The sequence below is a fragment of the Peromyscus leucopus genome, chromosome 14, assembly GCF_004664715.2.
Source record: "Peromyscus leucopus breed LL Stock chromosome 14, UCI_PerLeu_2.1, whole genome shotgun sequence".
Classification (NCBI taxonomy): Eukaryota; Metazoa; Chordata; class Mammalia; order Rodentia; family Cricetidae; genus Peromyscus; species Peromyscus leucopus.
In genome coordinates this window covers 84,802,813-84,824,964 of record NC_051075.1, presented here as the reverse complement: position 1 = coordinate 84,824,964, position 22,152 = coordinate 84,802,813, and the positions used below count along the sequence as shown (strand labels likewise).

At 44.3% G+C, this 22,152-nt stretch overlaps 1 protein-coding gene across 2 annotated transcripts in view; it reads left to right on the top strand.

Annotated features, from left to right (window-relative positions):
* The window catches only part of Dnah11 (dynein axonemal heavy chain 11), a 314,894-nt gene that overhangs the window by 169,974 nt on the left and 122,768 nt on the right, over positions 1-22,152 (top strand). For both annotated transcript variants that reach the window (XM_028880929.2, XM_037210919.1), the window contains exons 47-54: positions 1,922-2,087; positions 3,007-3,109; positions 5,460-5,699; positions 8,807-8,968; positions 9,218-9,411; positions 13,098-13,260; positions 14,794-14,917; positions 15,773-15,915. In XM_028880929.2, the coding sequence (XP_028736762.1) occupies positions 1,922-2,087; positions 3,007-3,109; positions 5,460-5,699; positions 8,807-8,968; positions 9,218-9,411; positions 13,098-13,260; positions 14,794-14,917; positions 15,773-15,915 (1,295 nt within the window). The remainder of the gene's footprint in view (positions 1-1,921; positions 2,088-3,006; positions 3,110-5,459; positions 5,700-8,806; positions 8,969-9,217; positions 9,412-13,097; positions 13,261-14,793; positions 14,918-15,772; positions 15,916-22,152) is intronic.

Sequence of the window (22,152 nt, the reverse complement as noted above, 5' to 3'; positions counted from 1 at the left end):
TCTGATGTTGGGAAGACCAGTTCTACTGAGCAGCATACTAACTAACGTGGCCCTGGGTGGAGGCCAGAGTAAAAGAAAGGAGGTGGTAGTGGAAATGTCAGGAAATGACATGAGATAGCGTTTGTAGGTTGGAGTTGGGCAGATGGGGGTCAGAGAGAATCCTGTGAGGCTTTCCTGGCTGACTTGGAGAGAGTTTTGACCTCATAAGGAGGGGCATAGAAGCATAGAGAAGAGGAAAGCCCTCCCTCCCTCTGCCTCTCCCTCCCTCTCTCTCTCCCTCCCTCTCTCTCTCCCTCCCTCTCTCTCTCCCTCTCTCTCTCCCTCCCTCTCTCTCTCCCTCTCTCTCCCTCTCTCTCTCCCTCTCTCTCTCCCTCCCTCCCTCCCCCTCTCTCTCCCGCTCTTTTGAGACATAGTCTCTATATAGACCTGGCTTCTCTGGAACTCATTATGTAGACTAGGCTAGCCTCAAACTCAGAGATCTATCTGCCTCTACCTCTCAAACGCTGGGATTAAAAGCTTGTGCCACTGTGCCTGGCTAAAGTATTCTCAAAGATTATTATTTTAACAGATTTTAAGATGTTTAGATACCTGAATTTGTAAAATAGTATGTATCTATCAGGCCTTAATATTGATCACAATATTTAAGTTTGAATTGTTACATATTTGGACATGCCAAAAATAATTTTTTGGTACATAACAAAAATGAATTTAAAAGGGGAATTTAAAAGGGGCCACAGCTTCTTAAAAAATCTTTTTTGACACAACATATGAAAACAACCAAACATATGGAAAAACAATTATCATAGACACATATGACACAATGAAATTGAATGTGCCCAGCTTAGAAAAACAGAGGCAGAACATAAGATGTGAGGAAGGCTTATCACAAAAGCTCAAAGATGGTTGTCTTATTGACTTTAGGTTCTCTCTCCCACCCTCCCTCCTCGCTCCCTCCGTGTGTGTGTGTGTGTGTGTGTGTGTGTGTGTGTGTGTGTGTGTGTCTGTGTGTGTGTGTGTGTGTGTCTGTGTGTGTGTGTGTGTGTGTGTGTCTGTCTGTCTATCTGTGCATAAGAGATAGTGTAAAGATGCATTTAGAAAGAGGTACGAACACCCAAGTGGCAGTAGAGCTAATGTCCAGCCAACATCTGGAAATGTGGAACAGTTGTTTGCCAAAGGTGTTTATCTACTATATACTTGTTTGTTTATCTAGCAAATGAATAATAATAACAAATGTCATCAGTAGGGATATAACAACAATAACACACACACACACACACACACACACACACACACACACACACATCTTCTTTGCTCAAAGATGTTTGTAGTCTGAAGATTCAGCGTGTGATTAGATGCTATGTCAAGGAAACAGTACTCAGATCCTCTCCACCCCGTGCCTCAGAGTCATCAGTAACACAGAGTCATACAGGCCCAGGAAAACCAAGTTACACGTGGGTAGTAGTGACATGCACTTTCTTCTTGTGCCCCAATGGTCCAAGAAGAGAGGTATTAGAAACCTCTCGGGGGAAATGGGAGCTGCTCCTAGACTCTCCAGCAAAGAAAATGGAGATGGATTGAGAGGCCAGGCTGTGGCAGAATCAGCAGATAGCCATGAGCTAAAGCTAGTGTGAAAGGACACATTATCAGCAACAAGACTTTCTCCAATGTGAGCAACAGTGCTGTGCCGCACACCTTTGTTGAGTAGATTTCCAAAGAAGGAGGGTCGAAATGACCTTGGGTAACAGGAGGGCAATGGGGAGGGGCCATGTTCCAGACAGCAGCAGCAGCAGCAGCCGCCTCTCACATCCAGAAAATTGACATGAATGAATTACCATGAACGAGGAAGACTTTTAGAAAAATAAGGGTAGAAATGTTACATTCTGCCAGCCATTTGTGACAAAAATTATGTACATATTTTTAGGAATTCTTGAAAAACCTCTAGAGAAAAAAGCTGGTCGTAACTATGGTCCAAGAGGAAATAAAAAACTGGTTTATTTCATTGATGACCTGAACATGCCCGAAGTGGACGTCTATGGCACCGTCCAGCCTCACGCACTGCTTCGACAGCACATTGACCATGGGCACTGGTGAGCAAACCCCTGTATTCTGCCATCCACCAAAAACTTGTTATTACAGGGTAGGGACATCTGAACACAGAATTATCCCAGAATGTTTAGTCTTGTTTTTAATGTGCGTGCACATGTATGTCTGCCTACGCATCTGTACATATGTGTGCATGTGAGGAGGCCAGAGATCTACACCCGATACCAGGCCACTTTACATCTCACTTTTTGAGACAGGGTACTTCCTCGAACCTGGAACTCCCTGACTCTAGACTGGCTGGGCCCAGGGATCCCCCACCTCAACTGCTGGGAGTTCAGGGGCATGCTGCCATGCCTGCTCTTACTTGGATGCTGGCGATCTGAACTCGGGTCTGTGTGTGTGTGTGTGTGTGTGTGTGTGTGTGTGTGTAGCACCTTACTAACCGAGCCATATCCCCAGGCTCTCTCTTTACTTTTAATCATATTAAACAGAACAGTTTCCCTTCATATCTTTGCAAGATTGGATTGAAAAGTAGTCAAGCAACACAGCAACTGTGCAGAAATTAAGTTGCACTAAGTTATTGAAGAAATTCTTGGCTTTATCCTATAGGATGTGGGCGTTTGATCATACGTGGGCACTCTGGTTTCCTATCCATGACAGTAAACACAGGGTGAGGGAGCCCCAGCCCACCCACCAACCCTTGCTGTGAGGACCACGTGAAAATCGATGAGCAGTAATAGTTTATATTGATTCAGCTTCTGATCTTGGCTTTGGCCTCCAACAATTCTGTCACTTTCCATTTTCTGAGCTAAGGTTTTGATGTCCCCCAGATAAGACCAAGAAGGTCAAGCTTGCAAAACGATTGTAAAGATCAAGTGTCTGTGATCAAATCCTTCACAAGCTGGTGGCTCACTGTTTTGTCATCTTGCTTTTAGATTGGAGGTTCTGTTTTCTGTCCCTTAGGTATGATCGACAGAAGGTGACGCTTAAGGAAATCCGCAGCTGCCAGTACGTGGCCTGCATGAATCCCATGGTGGGCAGCTTCACGGTCAACCCAAGGCTGCAGGTGGGTTTCATACCATCTAGATGCCCTCAGATGTCATATTCAAAATGTAGATCATGCTGGGTATGTTGGCACACTCTTGAAATGCCAGCACTGGGGAGGCTGAGGAGGCTGTGTTATGAGTTCAAGGCCACCCTAAGCTACACTGTGAATTCCAAGGTAGACTGAGCTTCTTAGTGAGACCTCTCTCAACAAAATACATTATCTTGTTTCTTGGTGCTTATAAAGTAAGACTCTCACTAGACAGGTAATTAAGCAGATATGTTCCTTTCTAATCAATACAATATTTTTAGTTAAGGTTTACATTTATAGCAAAATGAGCTGGAAGTATTTCTGTCTAGTCCCTCATCCACCCACCACCTGCTTCATTTGAACTCTTTAACCTCTTGCATTAGTTACATTTGATGAGGCACATAATTATTAACTAACACTCAGAGTTTCCATTGGGGTTCCTCCGTTGTCTTACTTGCTCTGTGGGGTTGACAAATGGATCGTGACAGGTGTCCACCATCAAAATGTCACACAGAATAGTTTCTCTGCCTGGAGACCCTTCTGCTGTGTGGTCAGCCTTCCCTTGCCTCTGCATCCCCTGCAACCATCAATCTTTTGAAAATCATTTTTCCAGTTTTGTTATTATGGTGAAATACATGTTACATAAAATGTACCGGCTTAACGAAGCATTCCAAGTGTACAGTTGAGTATCCTAAACATTTTCTCCCGCCACCTCACCACCATTGGTCTCTGTGAGGCTCTTATGTGAAGCTGAAGCTCTGTCCATTCAGCAGTGACACCCCTTCCTCTGTCCTCTGGGCCCTGAGCGTCACCATCAGACTTTCGGTCTCTCTGACCCTGCCTCCTCTAAGTACTTCACATAAGTGGAGACCTACACTATTTGAGGACTGGAGTACTTCACTTAGCGTGTCGTGCTAAAGATCACATGTGTAGCACATTGCAGGACTTCCTTTTGAAACCTGGGGATGAGCTGTTTTGTCTTACACGCTGCATTTTGCTTATCTGTTCACTGACCCATGAACACTGGGTCACTTTCATGTTTTCTTTCTGGGGAGAATAAAGCCAGCCGTTCTGAGCATAGGCACACAAATACCGCTCAGAAATCCTGCTTTCGATTCTTTTGACTGTCTACCCAGAAGTGGAATTACAGGATCAGACAGTAATTTGGTTTATAGCCTTTTGAGGACCTATCATCCTGTTTCTATGATGACCAAGTCCCCTTTCACCCCCACCAACAGTGCACAAGGGTTCTGGTTTCTCCACGTCTTTGTCAACATAGGATTCCTACTTTGTTTTTTATAGCAGCCATACTAATGGGAACACAGCAGTGTTGTTGTAGTTCTGTTTGCATTTCTCTGGTGATTAGAGATCAGAGCATCTTTTCATGTGGTCCTGATCCATGTGCATGTCTTCTGGGGGGGGGGGGGGAGATGTTATTACAATCTTTTCAGTCATTTTTGGATCAATTGGTTTTTTGTTTTTTTGTTTTGTTTTGTTTTTGTTTTTGTTTTGCTTTTAAATTTTAAGCATTCTCTCCCATATTGTGGATATTTAATACTTAAGCACTGAACACTTTATCATCTCAATAATATGTCCTTTTCTAGAATAGTTTGTAGCGAGAATCAAGTGTGTAACCCCTTTAGACTGTTCGTTTAGCTACCTTAGCCATAGCACGTAGGCCCCTCATGTCCTTTCGTTGCTTAGTAGGGTATTTCTCTATTTGCTGAGTGGCTTTTGTTGTATGAATGGACCGAATTCATTCATTCGCTGCCTGAGGGACAGCTTGGTTCGTTTGCTTTCAGATTTTGGCAATGAGGCATAAAGTTACCATAAACATAAACTGTGGTGGTATTGTGGGTGCATGTAAGCTTGATAACGGTGATGTCAACCGGTACTAACATCTGTGCAACAGACCACACAGAAGGTGCCTTCTCACCTATCCGTCCGAGTCAGCTGCATGTGAACGCGGTGTCTGCTGGTCTTGCCTAGGCTCACTTTGAGCGTCTGGGGCATGGCTGTCAGCTGAGTGGTGGTGACAGTGTGCCTCTGCTTCTGTATCTTCCATCCTTTAGCAGAACTTCAAAAGCTCATGGAAAGTCAGGGGCCTAAGAGAACAAATGTGAAGAGCAAGCCTTTGACAGTGGCTAGCCCTCTGTCACCTCTGCTTCACTCCAGGTTCAAGCCGGTCACGTGGCCACCCAGAGTCTGGGAAGATGGCGGTAATACATTTTATGGCAGTGGTCCTAAATAAAGGAGAGAGTAAAACATCGAGTGTTTGGTTTGTTTCGTTTGCACTTTTGGGTTTGGTCGTAATCTCTATGATGTACTACCTGTTTTTCAGAGACATTTCACGGTGTTTGCCTTCAACTTTCCATCGCTGGATGCACTGACAACCATCTATGGCCAGATCTTCAGCTTCCATCTCCAGCAGCAAGCATTCTGCCCATCAGTTCTCAAGACTGGCCCCTCTTTGATCCAGGCAACGATAGCGTTCCATCAGATGATGGCAGAGAGCTTTGTACCCACAGCTGTTAAATTCCACTACATTTTTAATCTGAGAGACCTATCAAATATCTTCCAGGTATTTCAACTGGCAAGTTAGCTTCTTGAAAATCAGTATAACTTATGGCGTTCATTTATAGAACTACTTCAGATTTAAAGTATACTTTGTTATTTTGTGTCTGTTTCTCTTCTTTTACTCATAAACCTTTCTGTGAAGGAACATGGCAAACCTTTTTATCAATGAGATGGTGGTTCCCTTCAGGATGTGCAACATCTGTGCTGATACAGCAAGGTACCTGGGACTTGGTAATTCATAAGCAATGAGAATTTATTGTTCCTAGTTCAGTGGTACTGAAAAGTCTGAAGTCAAGGTACCAGCAAGTCCCGTGTCCGGTGAGGGCCTGCCCTGTGTTTTCAGGATGGTGCCTTGAACATTTTGTCTACCCACAGCAGACAGGATAGAAGGGCAAACACCTAGCACTGTTTATATGAGGTCAGCTCTTCATGATTACTTAATAACTGCCAGAGGTTCCACCTTTTCATACTATCACATTGGCAATTAAGTATTTTTTCATTGTGTGTGTGTCTGTGTGTGTGTGTGTCTCTGTGTGTGTGTGTGTGTGTGTCTCAGTGTGTGTGTGATGTGTGGTGGTGTGTGTGTGTGCCTGTGTGTGTGTGTGTCTCTGTGTCTGTGTGTGTATGTGTGTATGGTATGTGTGTGTATTTGTGGTGGTATGTGTGTGTGTCTCTGTGTGTGTGATGTGTGTGTCTCTGTGTGTGTGATGTGTGTGTCTCTGTGTGTGTGATGTGTGTGTGTGTTTGTGGTGGTGTGAGTGTGTGTGTGTGGGGGTGGGTGTCCTACACATGCTTGTGGAGGTCAGATGACGTCTTCATGGAGTCGGTTCTCTCCTTTGACCTTAGCCTGAGTTCCGGGGCTGCACTCAGGTCGCCGGGCTCACCCACCGACCTGTCTCTTTGGCCCACAGTTAAGTTTCAATGCATAAGTTTAGGGAGACACACAGACCGTGGTAGATAGTGATTTTAGCAGTGAAAGTAGAAATCTGAACTTTGTAAACTAAGAGCTTATTATTGTAAGTGCCAAATAAGAGTAATTGGTCATGTGTTTGCATAGAATGTCAATGCATCACTTTAAACACATATTAAAGTATGAAATTTTAAATTACAGATCATTTGGTTTGATACTGAAAATTATCTTGATTGGATAGTGTGTTAGGGACAGACACAGAGACCAGGGGCCCATTATCCCTTCCAGAGGTGTGCCCCTAGTGATCTGAAGTGGGGTAAGGGGGCATTGAGATTCAAACTGTAACACATGGTAAAAGGGCAGTGTTCACTACTGATTATAGAAAGGGAATCCTAAAGAGGGATTGAAAGGTCTCAGATGTGGTGTGTCTGTGGACAGTGACGTACTGGGGGAGTGGTCTAAGACTCAGAGTTCCTTTGTACAGAGGACGAATGAGAAAACGTCACAGGACTTCCTCTAGCTCTGTTCAGAACCACTCCACAGCTACCTCAGGGCCCTACCACAGCATCAGACAGTAGCTTGGTAATAACACAGCCGTTTGCTTCCACATCTGGATTCCTAGCACCGGCCAGAAATGCTCTGCTGCTTTGCAAAGCTTTGTTAAAAGCAAGTCCTCCTCTTAACAGAAAAGGTGAACTGGAATGTGGTCCTGCCTGCTTAGCCTTCAGGTCCCGGTTGCCAGGCTCATCTGATACCTGCAAACACCGTCAGCCTCATGCAGCTTAATTCTCCACCGTGTCCTCTGTGTTCTTGTGTGTGGAGAGAAAGCTGGCTGGGGTCACCCGCACCCCACATACTGAAGGGCATTGTTGGTGGGCACTGGAGGCATAGCCAATCCATGCTAACCCGCATCTACCTTCCAAGAGGGGACAATTCACATCGGATCTTTAGATTTTGGGTTTTTTTTTAATTTGTGAGGTGAAAGGGGTTAGACTGTCTGGTATCAAAGGGTTAAAGATGTGTCCTGTTACTATCATTCTGTTTGTGCTTTGGTGAGATAAATGCGCAGAGGTGTGAGCTTGAGCTCCTGCTGACTCTTGAAATAGTTTTAGTTACATTCCTTAAAATGGGCATGATGAGGGAGCTGTAGAGCTGGTTCAGCTGTGAAGAACACTTGTGGCTCTTGCCGAGGTCCCAGGTTCAGTTCCTAGCACTAACATGGTGGCTCACAGCGATCTGTAACTCCAGTTCTAAGGGATCTAGCTCCCTCTCTGGCCTCTGGGGTATTGCTCATATGTGGTACACATCCATGCAGGCAAATAAATGCTTATAAAATAATAATAAATAATATTTTTAAAGAAATGTGTATGATGAGGAAGAAGGATAGCTCAGCAGTTGGGAGCTGAATTCTTCTAGTTCTTCTAGATGACACAGGTTCAATTCCCAGCACCCGAATGGTAGTTCACAGCCGTCTGTAACTCCAGTCCCAGGGAATCTGATGTCATCTTCTGGCCTCCAAGGGCACCAGGCACTCCTGTGGTACACAGACATACATGCAGTTAAAACATCATACACACTTTTTTTTTAAGTGGGTATGATGCTGAATTTCTATAGTATCACTTATCAGAAGGTGAAATGAGTTTTATTTGTACATGTGTATACACACCACTCCTGTTTATTTCCTTCAAATTGCTTGCGATGATATATTGTGTACCCTAATAAAGCTTGCCTGATGATCAGAGGACAGAGCCAGCCACTAGATTAGACACAGAGGCCAGGCAGTGGTGGCACACACCTTTAATCCCAGTGCTAGGAAGCACACATGGCTTTAATCTCAGGAAGAGATGGCAGGGAGGAGAAAGGTATATAAGGAGTGAAGAAACAGGAACTAAGGCAGTTCAGCTGAGATCCTTTCAGGTGAGGACTCAGGAGTTTTCCAGTCTGAGGGTTCATGGCAACAGGGACAGGGTCAGCTGATGTGCTGTCGGGGTGAGGTTGGCTGTGGCTTGCTCTGCTTCTCTGATCTTTCAGCTTTTACCCCAACATCTGGTTCAGAGTTTTGTTTTTTTTTTTATTAAAAGACCATCTAAGATTCGAACAATTGCTAAATTCAGTGTACAATTAAATAAATACTGAAAGCGTTTATTTAAAATGACACTGTCTTCTGAATTAAAAGTGTGTTTCCCATTCCTCTCATATAGGGGATTTTGTTTGCTTCTCCTGAGTGTTTAAAATGCCCAGAAGATTTAATGCGTCTGTGGCTTCATGAATCATCTCGTGTGTATGGAGACAAACTGATAGACACAAATGATTGTGACTTATTTCAGAGGAAAATGGTGAAAGCTGCCCATAAGTACTTTAAAGTAAGTGAGTGAAGGTCACTGTTCTCTGGGCTCTGGCTGGTATGAGGCTGGAGTTAGAGAGACTCTGGGTTGCAGATGAGCAAGCATACTTCCCTTTCCTACAACCTCTGAGATTCACAGATGTGCTGGGTCTGGGTTAATCGACACTGTCCTCTCTACTGTGCACAGACCTGCTGGCACAAGCAGGTCTCTGCCCGGGTGACTCTTGAGGTGGCTCTCATACCACAGCCTGTCCTTCTCCTCCTGCAGGGTGCTGAGGACAGCACGCTGCTGCGACAGCCCCTTATTTATTGCCACTTTGCTAGTGGTGAGGAAGACCCTCGTTACATGCCCGTGACGGACTGGGAAGGGCTGAAGGCAGTTCTTAGAGAAATGGTAGACAACTACAACGAGCTGCACTCTGCCATGCACCTGGTGCTGTTTGAAGACGCCATGAGGCACGTGTAAGTTCATTGGTCACAGTGGCTGTCGTTCACAGTTCTTCTTACAGCGCTAAAGTACACGTCACGGTTAATTACGTCATAGTCTTAACTGCATACATAGAGGCAAACTGTTTTCTAAAGGCTAAAGATCCATCCAGAACATTTTCTTTCCCTGCAGCCCTGTCAGAGAAGGGTATTAAGAAAGCGGAACAGCGATGACTTGTGGGATTTGTGGGTGGGACTTAACCTGACCTTCCTGGATTAAGTAAGCTATGTTGAGTGCCTGCTGCATTCTAGATAGTGACATGGCCGATTCTGTTGTGGAATATTATTTTAAGGTGTGTTACTTGTGTTTATGTTGCATTTGTTTAACTCTGTGAAGCTGTGTTATTGTGCCCGTCTAAAACACCTGATGGTCTAATAAAGAACTGAATGGCCAATAGCAAGGCAGGAGAAAGGATAGGTGGGGCTGGCAGGCAGAGAGAATATACAGAAGGAGAAAGGAAGGAGAGGGAGGAAGTAGCCGGAGAAGGAGGTCTCCAGGGGCCAGCCACCCAGGTACACAGCCAGCCACAAAGTAAGAGTAAAATTTACAGAAATAAGAGAACTTGAAAAGCCCAGAGGTAAAAGGTAATGTGGATAATTTAAAGTTAAGAAAATCTGGCTAGAAACAAGCCAAGATAAGACTGAGCATTTATAAAAACTAATAAGACTCCATTTGATTTATTTGGGAGCTGGGCGGCGAGCCCCGCAAAGAGAAAAAGCAAACAACACCACAATTCCTTTGGTGTCTTACAGCAGTTAGTGAGAACAAAAGGATGGCAGATCTTAGAAGGAAATGAAAGGAAGTTGTTTGCTTGGGGTAGAGCATGACCATCAAGGCTCACATCCCAGCCTGGGCACTCCCAATACCTTCTCCAGTGAAGCTCTCTGAGTATGTGAGTGCTCCAAGTGAGGATTTATCAGAACATGAACAAATGATCAAGAAAAATGTCCCGAGGGTAATGTGTTATACTAAAAGGTACAACAGCTTGAGAACGCAATGCCTTATCCAAAATGCCTAGAACCAGAAGGGTTTAGAGTTTTCTGGTATGTTCTTCATGTTTTTGAAGTATTTGTAGAATGATACATCTTGGGAATAAGCCTCCAACCTAATCAGAACATCGCTTTACTTCTCATATATTAAACTTTGCACACATAACTTCCAGGTAGTTTTTTGCATTTTTAATAGTTGAGATTTGACTGTAATCTAACTCCTAGACCTGTAAAATGTTTTAGATTTTAGAGCAGTTAAGATTTTGGGGTAAAAGATGTTCAGCCTGTCTTGGATTTCTAAAGAGGAACTTGGTGTCAGAGGGAGGAAGTGGCATTTCAACTAAGATCTATATGACTGGGGTGACTTATAGAAAAATTAGGGAGAAGTACATTGCAGAGGGTCATTGTGGCTCTGAACTGTGAATGCTCAAATAACAGAGTAAAAGATCACGGTGGCTGTGGCATATGTAACACAGGTTAGAAAAACAGGGCAAGCAGAATATAAGGCTGGAGAGGCATAGACAGGCCTTATGTACACGGAGCATCTCTTAACAAAGCTAAGGAGCCAGAGGACAGGGTGCTGGATGGACTGAGCACAGGGTCTCAAACTGCTCGTCTAAACAGTTTCTGTTGCCACCAAGTGGGAAGTCAATTACGTCTTTACAGCAAACACAGCTGTTCTTGTCCCTGTCCCCCTCGCCCTCCTAGGCCTTTCTATTCAGTAACAATGGATAAGAGTTAAAATGTCTAAAAGTAAATCAATAAAAGCAAGAAAAATTATTCATGAAAGAAGTGACTCTGAATAGGAGAGCTATAGGAAATTTAATTTTTAGAAGTTATTGTTAAACGTTTAGCCTTGGGCTAAAGGAAAATGCTAGGAGCCTCCCCACCATCGCTTACCTCAAGCAAGCTGAGTGGCAGTAGTTTCATTGATACCTTCTCAGCGACCCCTTAATTACACACCAGGGAGGTTAGGTGGAAACCAGTAACTTATTGGCCACACTGTTCCCCGTGACATTGGGATATGCTGGCAGCCTGGTGACCCGGTGAAGCCAATCCCCTCCAACCCTGAGGGGAAAAGGCCTTTCCCCCATACATTATCTTCAGTATGGGATTCTCTGTGGCCCAAACCGTAGAGTGTTTCTTTGATCCGGGATTATAAGAGTAAAGCAGATTGACTCAGCATTAGGGATGACTTGAGTGCCCTTGAGCGCTGAAGAAAGGGACATTGCCACTCTAGTGAATCCCGTTAGCTAAGAACCTGGACGCATGCCTGAAGATGCAACCAAAGCCTAACTCTGGACTGGGGTTTCTCTCCTGCTCTCTTTCCCAAGGTGATTTTGTTCATGTGGTCACATGATGTAAACGCTAATGGACTCACCAGGCTTGTAACAGTAACCTGTCTCCTCAGTTACTGGAGACTTGAAGTGATGTTACACATTGGCCCTGGTGTAAGTGACTCCAGCTTCAGTTTTCCAAAAACAAAAGCAACATGGGTCATCCAGGGCTGGGATTTGTTTGTTTAGAAAAGCAAACATAATAAGGCCCAACTTTTGCAGTTGGACATATGCATACTTTATATTTTGTGAGTTGTTTGGAAATGAGCCATTTCTTCAACTAAACTAGTATTACATTAATGTTAAAACCAAAGTATTCACACCTAGCAAATGGAGCAATGATATCATTAGTACAAACAACCAGAATCTCTACACTAGAGCAGGAGGAGGGGTTGGCTGGTCTTGAAAGAAAATTTCAGATAACAATGGCTAATGTTGTGGCCTACACGTGAGGCCGCCTTTAGTGAAAGGGGAGCAGGAATCATATAAGAAACAAGTGATAGGGCCTAAGGAGACGGCTCAGTGGTTAAGAGTACTTTCTGCTCATGCAAAGGACCCAGGTTCAGTCTCTAACACTGACATAATGGCTCACAACCATTTGTAATTCTAGTTCCAGGGGGATCCAATGCTTCTCCTGACTTCCTTAGGCACTAGGGACATACTCGATAGTAGGGACATATGTAGATGCAGGCAGAGCACTCACATAAAATAAAGGTAAATAGCCGGGCGGTGGTGGCGCACGCCTTTAATCCCAGCACTCGGGAGGCAGAGCCAGGTGGATCTCTGTGAGTTCGAGGCCAGCCTGGGCTACCAAGTGAGCCCCAGGAAAGGCACAAAGCTACACAGAGAAACCCTGTCTCGAAAAACCAAAAAAAATAAAAAAATAAAGGTAAATAAATATGTCTTAGAGAAATGAGTCTTTAGTCTCCTTGAATGAAGCACATTGGAGAATGTCTGTTGATTCAAGCCAATCCATTTTTTTTTTCAAAGTGGTTCTACAGCAAAACTTTCTTGCAAATAGATATCTCCCCTGGAGGTCTTTGTACTGTGGGTCTGACTGAGAATTACGATTTTTCTTGTTAATCAAAAAAATAAAAATAGAAGCTATACATAAGCCTTGCATATATTCTCAAGCAGTGTGATGTAGTACGAGTCCAAATGTGCCTCCTGGGAAAGTTTCTGGGCAAATGTTACAAACTAGATGCTGTCTTCGATAGAAAAGCATACGAACAAGGACAAAATCATTCCAATAGAACTGGCCTTTCGTCTCTGCACATTTTTACAACCCAAGACACTTTGATTTCATGACTCGATGGGGGCTGATTCTTCCTCCAGGTGCCGCATCAGCCGCATTCTTCGGACCCCTCAAGGCCACGCCCTCTTGGTTGGAGTTGGGGGCAGTGGCAAGCAGAGCCTGTCTCGGCTGGCAGCTTACATCTGCAGCTTGGAGGTCTTCCAGATCACTCTGACTGAAGGCTATGGGACCCAAGAGCTTCGGGTGAGGAAAGCAGAGGGCAGAGCAGTCACCCATTGCTATCCACAGAGGTTTAGGGCCAGGACCCAATGAAATTGATCACATTCCTACATAACCTGAACACGGTCTTGTGCACTTTAAGTCATCTCTAGGTCGCTTACAATACCTAATCCGATGTGAATTGTAGCTAGAGTTTTCCTGCCTTGCCCACAGTCAGGACAAATCTTTATTACCCACCAGTCCCACAGCCGCTCAGACCCAACCAAGTAAACACAGAGACTTATATTGCTTACAAACTGTATGGCCGTGGCAGGCTTCTTGCTGACTGTTCTTATAGCTTAAATTAACCCATTTCCATAAATCTATACCTTGCCACGTGGCTTGTGGCTTACCGGCATATTCACATGCTACTTGTCATGGAGGCGGCTGGCAGTGACTCCCTCCACCTTCCTGTTCTCTCAATTCTCCTCTCCATTAGTCCCGCCTATACTTCCTGCCTGGCCACTGGCTAATCAGTGTTTTATTTATTGACCAATCAGGGAAATTTGACATAGAGACCATCCCACAGCAGTGAATGTTACATCAGTAGTGGTGCTGCAGTGTTTAGGAGTAACCACAAGGAAAGAATGTCTATAGGGATGAGTACACACACAATGTGCCCTCCGTGTTTTGTTTTGATTCTTTGTTTGCTGTTGAGCTGAACCTGTGACCGTGGAGGGCTGATTGTATTTCTGGTCCTTTTGTCTGGCAGACAGAGCACAAGCTGATAGTGAATCCATGTCAGCTCTGAGATGTGGATAGGGCTTCCCAACTGTATAGGAAGGGGGATCTCTTCAGAGTTACCTCTGATACTTTTGTCTTCATGGTCAAATACATTAACACATTTCTGTAATTTGTATAGGTTCAATAACATAAGCCTGGCTGAAAAAAAATTGTTTTAAACATACAAGCATGTTTTGTTTCTGCCTTAAGTGAACTCAGTGTTCAATAAAGGGCAGAAAGGGAAGATCTTCCTTTGTAATTGCAAGTAGGGTTTCTTCCCCTTTGAATAAGAGCATGAGAACCAACTGCAATGGGAACGGCATGTTTAGAAAACTGTCCCATGTATTTAAGCTTTTGCTTTTCAATCCGTAGTAGCACTTACAAAATAATGCCTGGAATTTGTGGCAAGTGCTATTTTAAACTTTTTTAAAACTGTGCTTTTAATAATGCTGACCAAATAACAAAGTAAAACTGTGTTCAATGAAGAGGTGATTGTTGGAGTGAGCAGAGGACTGCCACTGTGATACTTGACAGAGGCATCACTGAATTCACATCCACTTCGTTAGAAGGGGTCGTGGCTCAGCAGCAGCCTGTTTTCATCCATAGATGCCACTAAATCACATGATGCTCACCAGTGAATGCCAGGATTGGGGGGGTGTGACAGGTCACTGGGAGGAGAGCCACAGCCACTGTCCCACATTCCCCTACTCAGTTCCTCCCAACACCCAGCCACACACTCCCAGCATCCCATGGGCATTGTAACAAAACATGAGCGATGGCTTCCTTTCCTTACAGGTAGATCTGGCCAATTTGTACGTCAGAACTGGAGCCAAGAACATGCCCACCGTGTTCCTGCTGACAGATGCCCACGTTCTAGACGAGAGCTTCCTTGTGTTGATTAATGACTTGCTGGCATCGGGTGATTAAATGGACACATTTCTCGAAAGATCTTTCCCAATGACAAATTATGTGTAGTTTCAATGAACTTTAAAGAGAGATAATTTATCTTTGAGATGTTTGTTAGGGCAGTTCTTTGGAGAGAAAGCTATAAACCTAAGTAATTTGAACTATATTGCTTTCTTAGTCAGCTTATGGATGAGAGGTGCCTCCAGCAGGCCTGAACTGAAGTAAATATTGTTCCTCCTTGTGCAGGTCTTGGGGGTATGCTGGTCTAGTGCATGTGACGGTTCAGTGGGTATGAGTGTCCGGGAGGGCCTGGTCTAGTGGATGTGGGGGGTCTAGAGGGTGTGCTCATCCAGTGGGGTGCAGGTCTAGGGTCTGTGTGCGTTAATAGGTGTGAGGGTCTAGAGAGTATGGGTCTAGGGTGTGCTCATCCAGTGGGATGCAGGTCTAGGGTCTGTGTGCGTTAATAGGTGTGAGGGTCTAGAGAGTATGGGTCTAGGGTGTGCTCATCCAGTGGGATGCAGGTCTAAGAGGTGTGGGTCTAGTCGGTGTGAAGGTCTGGTGGGGTGTGGGTTTGGAGGACATGCAGGTCTGGTTGGTGTGAAGGTGTGGTGGGGTGTGGGTCTGGAGGATATGCAGGTCTAGTCGGTGTGAAGGTGTGGTGGGGTGTGAGGTTTATGTGAGTGTGCAGCTAGCTGCTTGCTCTCAGTGAGTTCTGAGCAAAAAAAAAAAAGGAAAGGAAGATAACATTTCTAATTTCAAACTTTGTCTTTAAATTGGAGCTTCACCTAGCATTTCAAGCACTAGAAAGTCCACTGTAAAATGTAAATTGCATCATCATTGTGTAATTCTGCTCTTTCTTTGGGAATAGGTGATATCCCGGATCTGTTCAATGATGAAGATACAGACAAGATAGTTTCTGGGGTTCGTAATGAAGTCCGTGGTCTTGGCATGGTGGACTCCAGGGAAAACTGTTGGGCATTCTTTTTGGCCAGAGTCCGACTACAGCTCAAAGTAAGACACGTTCACTTTACCTGTTTTAAAGCTGTTTTTGGCAATCCAGTGTGCGTCTCAACCAGGATTCATATGATGGGTTTGAATTTCAGTGACTTTGTTTGAAGGGATGAGTATGTTTTTCCAGGCCATGTCTGCAGTGTGTGTCCCTGAGGCTGGCTACAGTGCTGAGCTCCTGGGAAACCCTGGGCTAAGCAGTATGTGCAGTGTGCTATTAAAGCCAGCTTCCTCTGTCCTAGAGGAGCTGACATTGTAAGAGGTAAGGAACGTTACCAAGAACTGTCCTATGGGACAAGTGTAAATAGCCCCAAGGGACAGCAGGAGGAGACAGCCTTCTTATTGGGAACAGGTCATCGTGAAGGAACAGTGTTCCATTTGTCAGGCCTGGGTCAGAACTCAAGGCAAGAACATTTAGGGGAAGAAAAATATGTTGTTTTTAATTTAGATTGATTTATTCTATTTCATGTGTGGGTGTTTTGCCTGACTATATGTGTGTGTGTGTTTGTATATTGTGTGTGTATGTATGCATGTGTGCGTGCGTGCGTGTGTGTGCATGTGTGTGTGTGTGTGTGTGTGTGTGTGTGTGTGTGTGTGTGTGTACCACATGTGTGCCTGGTGCCCATGGAGGTCAGAAGAGGGTGCCATATTCCCTGAAACTGGAATTATAGATGGCTGTGAGCTGCCACGTTTGTGCTAGAAACTGAACCCACATCCTCTGAATGAGCAGCAAGCAGTCTTAATTGCTGAGCCCTTTCTGCAGGCCCCTGAGAGAGGAAACAATGTTCATGTAAGGTGTGCTGTGAAGAACCTGTGTGGAGAAAGCTGAGGCGGCTCTAAAGGGCCAAAACTGAAGTTCTGGTGTAGAGAACATGGTCAATGGAGCTGGAGACGGGCTCTTTGATGAAGTGTACCACTTCTGTCAAGCGGTCACAGGCAGGATCTCCACTAGTGTGTCCTTTATGGAAGTGATTTAGGGGTGTTGTCCAAACAGTCTTACTTCAGAGCCCTCCGGCTTGAGCTACATTGTGCTTTGGGGCATCATAGAGAGTCAGAGCAACAAAACAGTGTTAGTAAAGGTGGAGTGCTACAAGATAACAAAGTCTACAAAGTTGGGGCCCCAGCCTCCTAATACTGTTGCAGCCATTTTGATCTTCCTAGCAAAGTATTCTTAAAAGCAATTGCTTTGCATTTCTCCCAGTATCCCTGTGCCTGTGACCTGAGTGAAAGGCTCTGTGGTAGCTACAGAGCTTGGGGCACTTAAGGAAAGGGATGGGCAGCGACAATGACATCAGCTGGAAATGCACCTTTCCTTTCAACAGAGGAGTGAGTTTCTTTAGTGTTCTGTGATTTGAACTTTCACATTGATGTTACTGAGTAATTCTGGGCTGAGTTTAGAAGGTGCGGATCCAAGATTCAGTTGCCTTAGAGGTGTCTCCATAACAAAGGTATGACTCAGAAGGAGGCAAGAGTATAGATCAGTGACAGGATGCTTGTCTAGCATGTTCGAGTGCCCTCCCCACAACTGCATTATAAAAGAGGAAACAGAATGTTTGTCAGGTAGTAAAAATACCAAACCTTGTTGCATTGTGATGTGTTTGAATCAAATCTTTTGGGAATGGAGAGACAGGTCAATAATAGAATTTAAAATCATGTTGCAAATCTTCGGTTCTCATAGTTCAGAGCTACAAAATCAATATTACCTAAACACTGAGAACTATAAACTTCATAAAAATGCACATTTTCTTGAATCAAAAGCAGTGGGTGAGACCCAGGAATCTGGTTAACACGTTCTCCGGGTGCTTCAGGGACATGTTCAAATCTGAGAAGAGCTGGAGCCATGGGCTCAATAGGTAGACTGCTCTTGTGGAGGATCGGTTCCCAGCATCCATAGTGGGTAGCTCATAACTGCCCGTAACTCCAGCTCCAGGGTACCTGATGCCTCTGGCCTTCTTGGGACACCTGCACTCATGTGCACATGCCCACACAAAGATACACATGAAATTCAAATAAATCTTTGACAAAAATCTGAGAAGTGCTGTCACATACAACTCTAGGAGAAATGCCTTTTATGTCATTTATGCCCAAGTTTGCTTGCTCACCAGGATGACTTCCTGGCAAGGGAATTGCTAGGCGCAATATTTGCAGCTTGTGGTAGTTTCAAAATACGCCTGCAGATTCTGTTAAACTTTTCTTTTTGACAGGTGGCATCTGTGTGCCTTGACTTTGAACTTGGGTGTGTCTGTGATAGCTTCAATAAAGTAGGGCTGGAGTGATACTGTGTAACTGCCGAGACTAAGTCCTAAAGAGCCCATTTTTGTATTGAACTGTGTGTACATTGCTGTTTTCTAAGAGTTTTACATATGCATTGGACCTCATATTTTCGTATTCTTTCCTTTGCCTTTTTAAATACATACATGACAATGCTTCTTTAAAGATTTTGGATTTTTCTTGCTTTACTTTTTTATTGGGTATGTAGTGTGTGTGTGTGTGTGTGTGTGTGTGTGTGCGTGTGTGACACACATGCACAAATGAAACCTAGAGATTGTTGTCAATATTTTCCTCTATTATTTTCCACATTTTGGTTGTTGTTGTTTTAGACAGAGCCACTTAATGAACCCAATCATTACCAATTCAGCTAAACTGACTGGTCAGCAGGATGCCTGTCTCTGCCTCTCCTCAGCTCTGGTGTTAGAAGCACATGCTATCACACCTGGCTATTATGTAGACGCAGGGGATCCAAACTCAGGTTCTGGTGCACATGCAGCAAGCACTTACCTTCTCCGTCATCTCCCTAGTCTCACTTGAGAATCTTTTAAAAGTTATATTAGTCAGCTTCCCACTGCTCTGACAGAACACCCGGAAACATCAACTTATAGGAAGACAAGTTGGTTGTTTGTGTCTGTAGTGAGGTTGTGTGTAACCTCACTACATCTATGCATGAGGATGTATGCATCAGTGGTATCTGAGAGGCAAAGAGACATGAAGGGACAAAAGTCCTGATCTCTCTTCCATGACACACCCCTTCATGACACCTGGCTTCCCCTCTCCTAAGGTCTCTCCACCTCCCCCTGGAGCCACAGGCTAGTGACAGCCTTGGGAGTTTCTTGTAGACTTAGAAAAGTCTCTTCTGGTTCAAGATTACTGCTTGGAACAAATAATGGAGTCCAGGGTGAGCTGGGACCAGCAATCCTCCTGCCTCTATCTCCCCAGTGCTAAGATTACAAGCATGTGCTACCCTGCCTGGTCTTCTAGGGTTATAATGCTGACAGCAGCAGTTCTCAACCTATGGGTCTTGACCCCTTTTGAGGGTCAAAAACCCTTTCACAGGGGTTGCATATACGATATCCTGCATATCAGATATTTACAGAACAATTCATAACAGTTGCAAAATTATAGTTATGAAATAACAATGAAAATTGTTACATGTGGGAGTCACCACACATGAAGAACTGTGTTAAAGAGTCACAGCATGAGGAAGGTTGGGAACCACTGGCTTCCAGGCAGTTGGAACTCACTGTGGCTACAAAGGAGAAAACCCGACTGAGAGCTCCTCCGAGCCTCTCTTGCCTGTCAGCACAGCCTGGCTCAGTAACCCTGGGAGACCCATGGTCTTCTCAGTCTTTTCCTTCTGCCAGCATTCATTGGGATATCTCCTTCCTCCTCATCACAGAACTGTAGAGTACATTCACATTCCAATCAGGGAGAAGGAAGAAGAAAAAGAGCTGGTTACCTGGTTCAGGAAACTAGAACCTGCCCTTCCCCCAGTCCCCTGAGCTGTTGTCCTGCTGGCCACCAGTGCCTTACATCTGTATTGGGCTCAAGGGAGGGAGTGTTCCATCTTCATGTTTCCTCTATGACATGACATTGAAAGTGAATTTGGGAACACAGATGTGCCTCAACTTACCAGAGTGATGTCCCAATAAGCCCACTCTAGGTCAAAAGTATTCTAAGTTGAAAATGCATTCCATGCACCAGGAGGATGTCATAGCTTAGCCTCATGGTTCACTAGGCCCTCAAGATCGAGGTCAAGTATTGCTCACCATCCTCAGAGGACAGCAGACTGCATGCCACCAACCTAGTAAAGGTCGAAATTCAAGATTCTCAGTATGGTTTCCACAAAATGTGTGTGGCTTTTGTGTCATCATAGAGTTGAAGAAATCGGGTTAACCATCGCAAGTTAGGTACTATTTAGTTTTTTTTTTTTTTTTTTTAAAGATTTATTTATTCATTATGTATACAGAAGAGGGCGCCAGATCACATTGCAGATGGTAGTGAGCCACCATGTGGTTGCTGGGAATTGAACTCAGGACCTCTGGAAGAACAGTCGGTGCTCTTAACCTCTGAGCCATCTCTCCAGCCCCACTATTTAGTTTTTAAGGTGTGCTGCCTCTGGAATGTATTGCTTACTCGCCGTGGTGAAGAGTAAGCTGAGAGACATCAGGTTATTTTGCCCCCAAAGGTGTCTTTATCTAAACACTGTATGTTTCTTTCTTAACAGTTTCATGCATCACTTACGTTACATCCAGAACAGCCATGGTTACTGGGTCTCCTTCAGATTCTCTCTTCTCTTTGCTTGCTAAGCTGCCTCTGTTGGTTCCAACATTGCCCTGTGCAAATTTGCAACACTTTCTTACATATTCTAATGTCTAATTACTGCTTCTGATCAAGTTGTCCATTATTCTCATGTATTCATATGTGTGAACAAGCACTAAAATCATACTGTCACATAAGATACCATCTTAATTCTAACTAAATCATGCTAAATGGTTATTTTCTATAAGGGTATATTTGATTTTTATGATGTAATATGTTCCATTATTTTCATAAAATCTTAATATAGGAAAACTTCTACCTTTTAATTTTGTAACTAGTTATCTTAGCTCCTGCCTTACAAATTTTGTTCTTGGTTTTCATGTATATGTGTGAGTGTGTTCATGTATATGTATATATGGGTGCACATGTGTACACACAAGTTTACACTAGATGTATGCGTGAGGGTTAATGATCAGAGCAGTTCCAGAGTCACTCCACCAGTGCCTTCCACCTTTTATTTTAGACAAGGTCTCTCGGTGCCCTGGAACGTCACCAGGTAGGCTAGGCTGACTGACCAGGGCTTCTAGGGATTTGCCTATCTCAACCTCCCATTCCCCCTTGCTGGAACCACAGGTGTGCACCACCTCCGAGTTTAATTTTGTTATTTTTGAGACCTGGTTATATGGCCTGTGCTAGCCTCAAACTTACAACCCTTTGGCTTCAGCCTTCCAATTGCTGGGATTGTAGGCCTGCACCACCTGCCTAGACCCTCTTAAAGCAGTTTCTAGGAGTTGGTTGGTGTCATCTAGCCAGCAGGTAAAAATTCATTTTTTGTTTGTGGATCTTATTTCCATTGCTCCTGTAAGTACTGCAGAAGAACATTCTAAAGAGCGGTACCAACCAACAGCGATTGCTTCTGGATCCTGACTTGAGCAGGGAGTCTCTGATGCTTCATAGTAATGTATCCTATTGGCTTTTAATTTCACACATCCATTTTGTGAAGGGGGTCTCTACTGAATTCCTTTTCAGTATCTATTGAGATAATTACATAGTTTTTCCCCCTTGGGCTTATTAATATTCCCAGAGTTAAGATTGACACCAGATGTTCTACATTTTCATATTTTTACCACCATCAGTCTTCCTTTATGCATTTATTGCATTCTACACACAAGCAAAGCTTGCTGAGACAGAGATCTGCTTGTGTCTTACTCAATCTGCTGAACTCTTCACCCGAGGGAGAACCAATATGCAAAAATGGACCACCTGCCAGCTTTCCAGTGAAATGACATCTTCCTTCTGCATACGCTCTGTGTATGACCCTCACCTTGGGCATCTTAAAAAGCCTTCCGCATGACTGCTGTTTCCATATACCATGCAGTTCATCAGGGCAGGCTGTAGACTGGATTTCTGATAGGTTAGTATCTCCTTCGCCTGTGCTGCTGATTAGACAGGGTGAGCAGCTAACTGTGTCACAGGGTTGCTGGTACCACCCATCACTCATGCTCACCACCAAGCATTGGTTCGTTGGACATGCAAGGCCGAGAGAATCTGTTAGCATGAGGCTGTTGTCCTCTGAGTCCTGCAGGCAGGCTGCTTCCCATTACCAGTGATCAGATGTGTGTCCTTGGATTGCAGCAGAGGAGCCAGTGAACCAATGCCAAATGCTCTCCTCCTCCTCCTGTGTGGATAAGAACCTCCCTCATC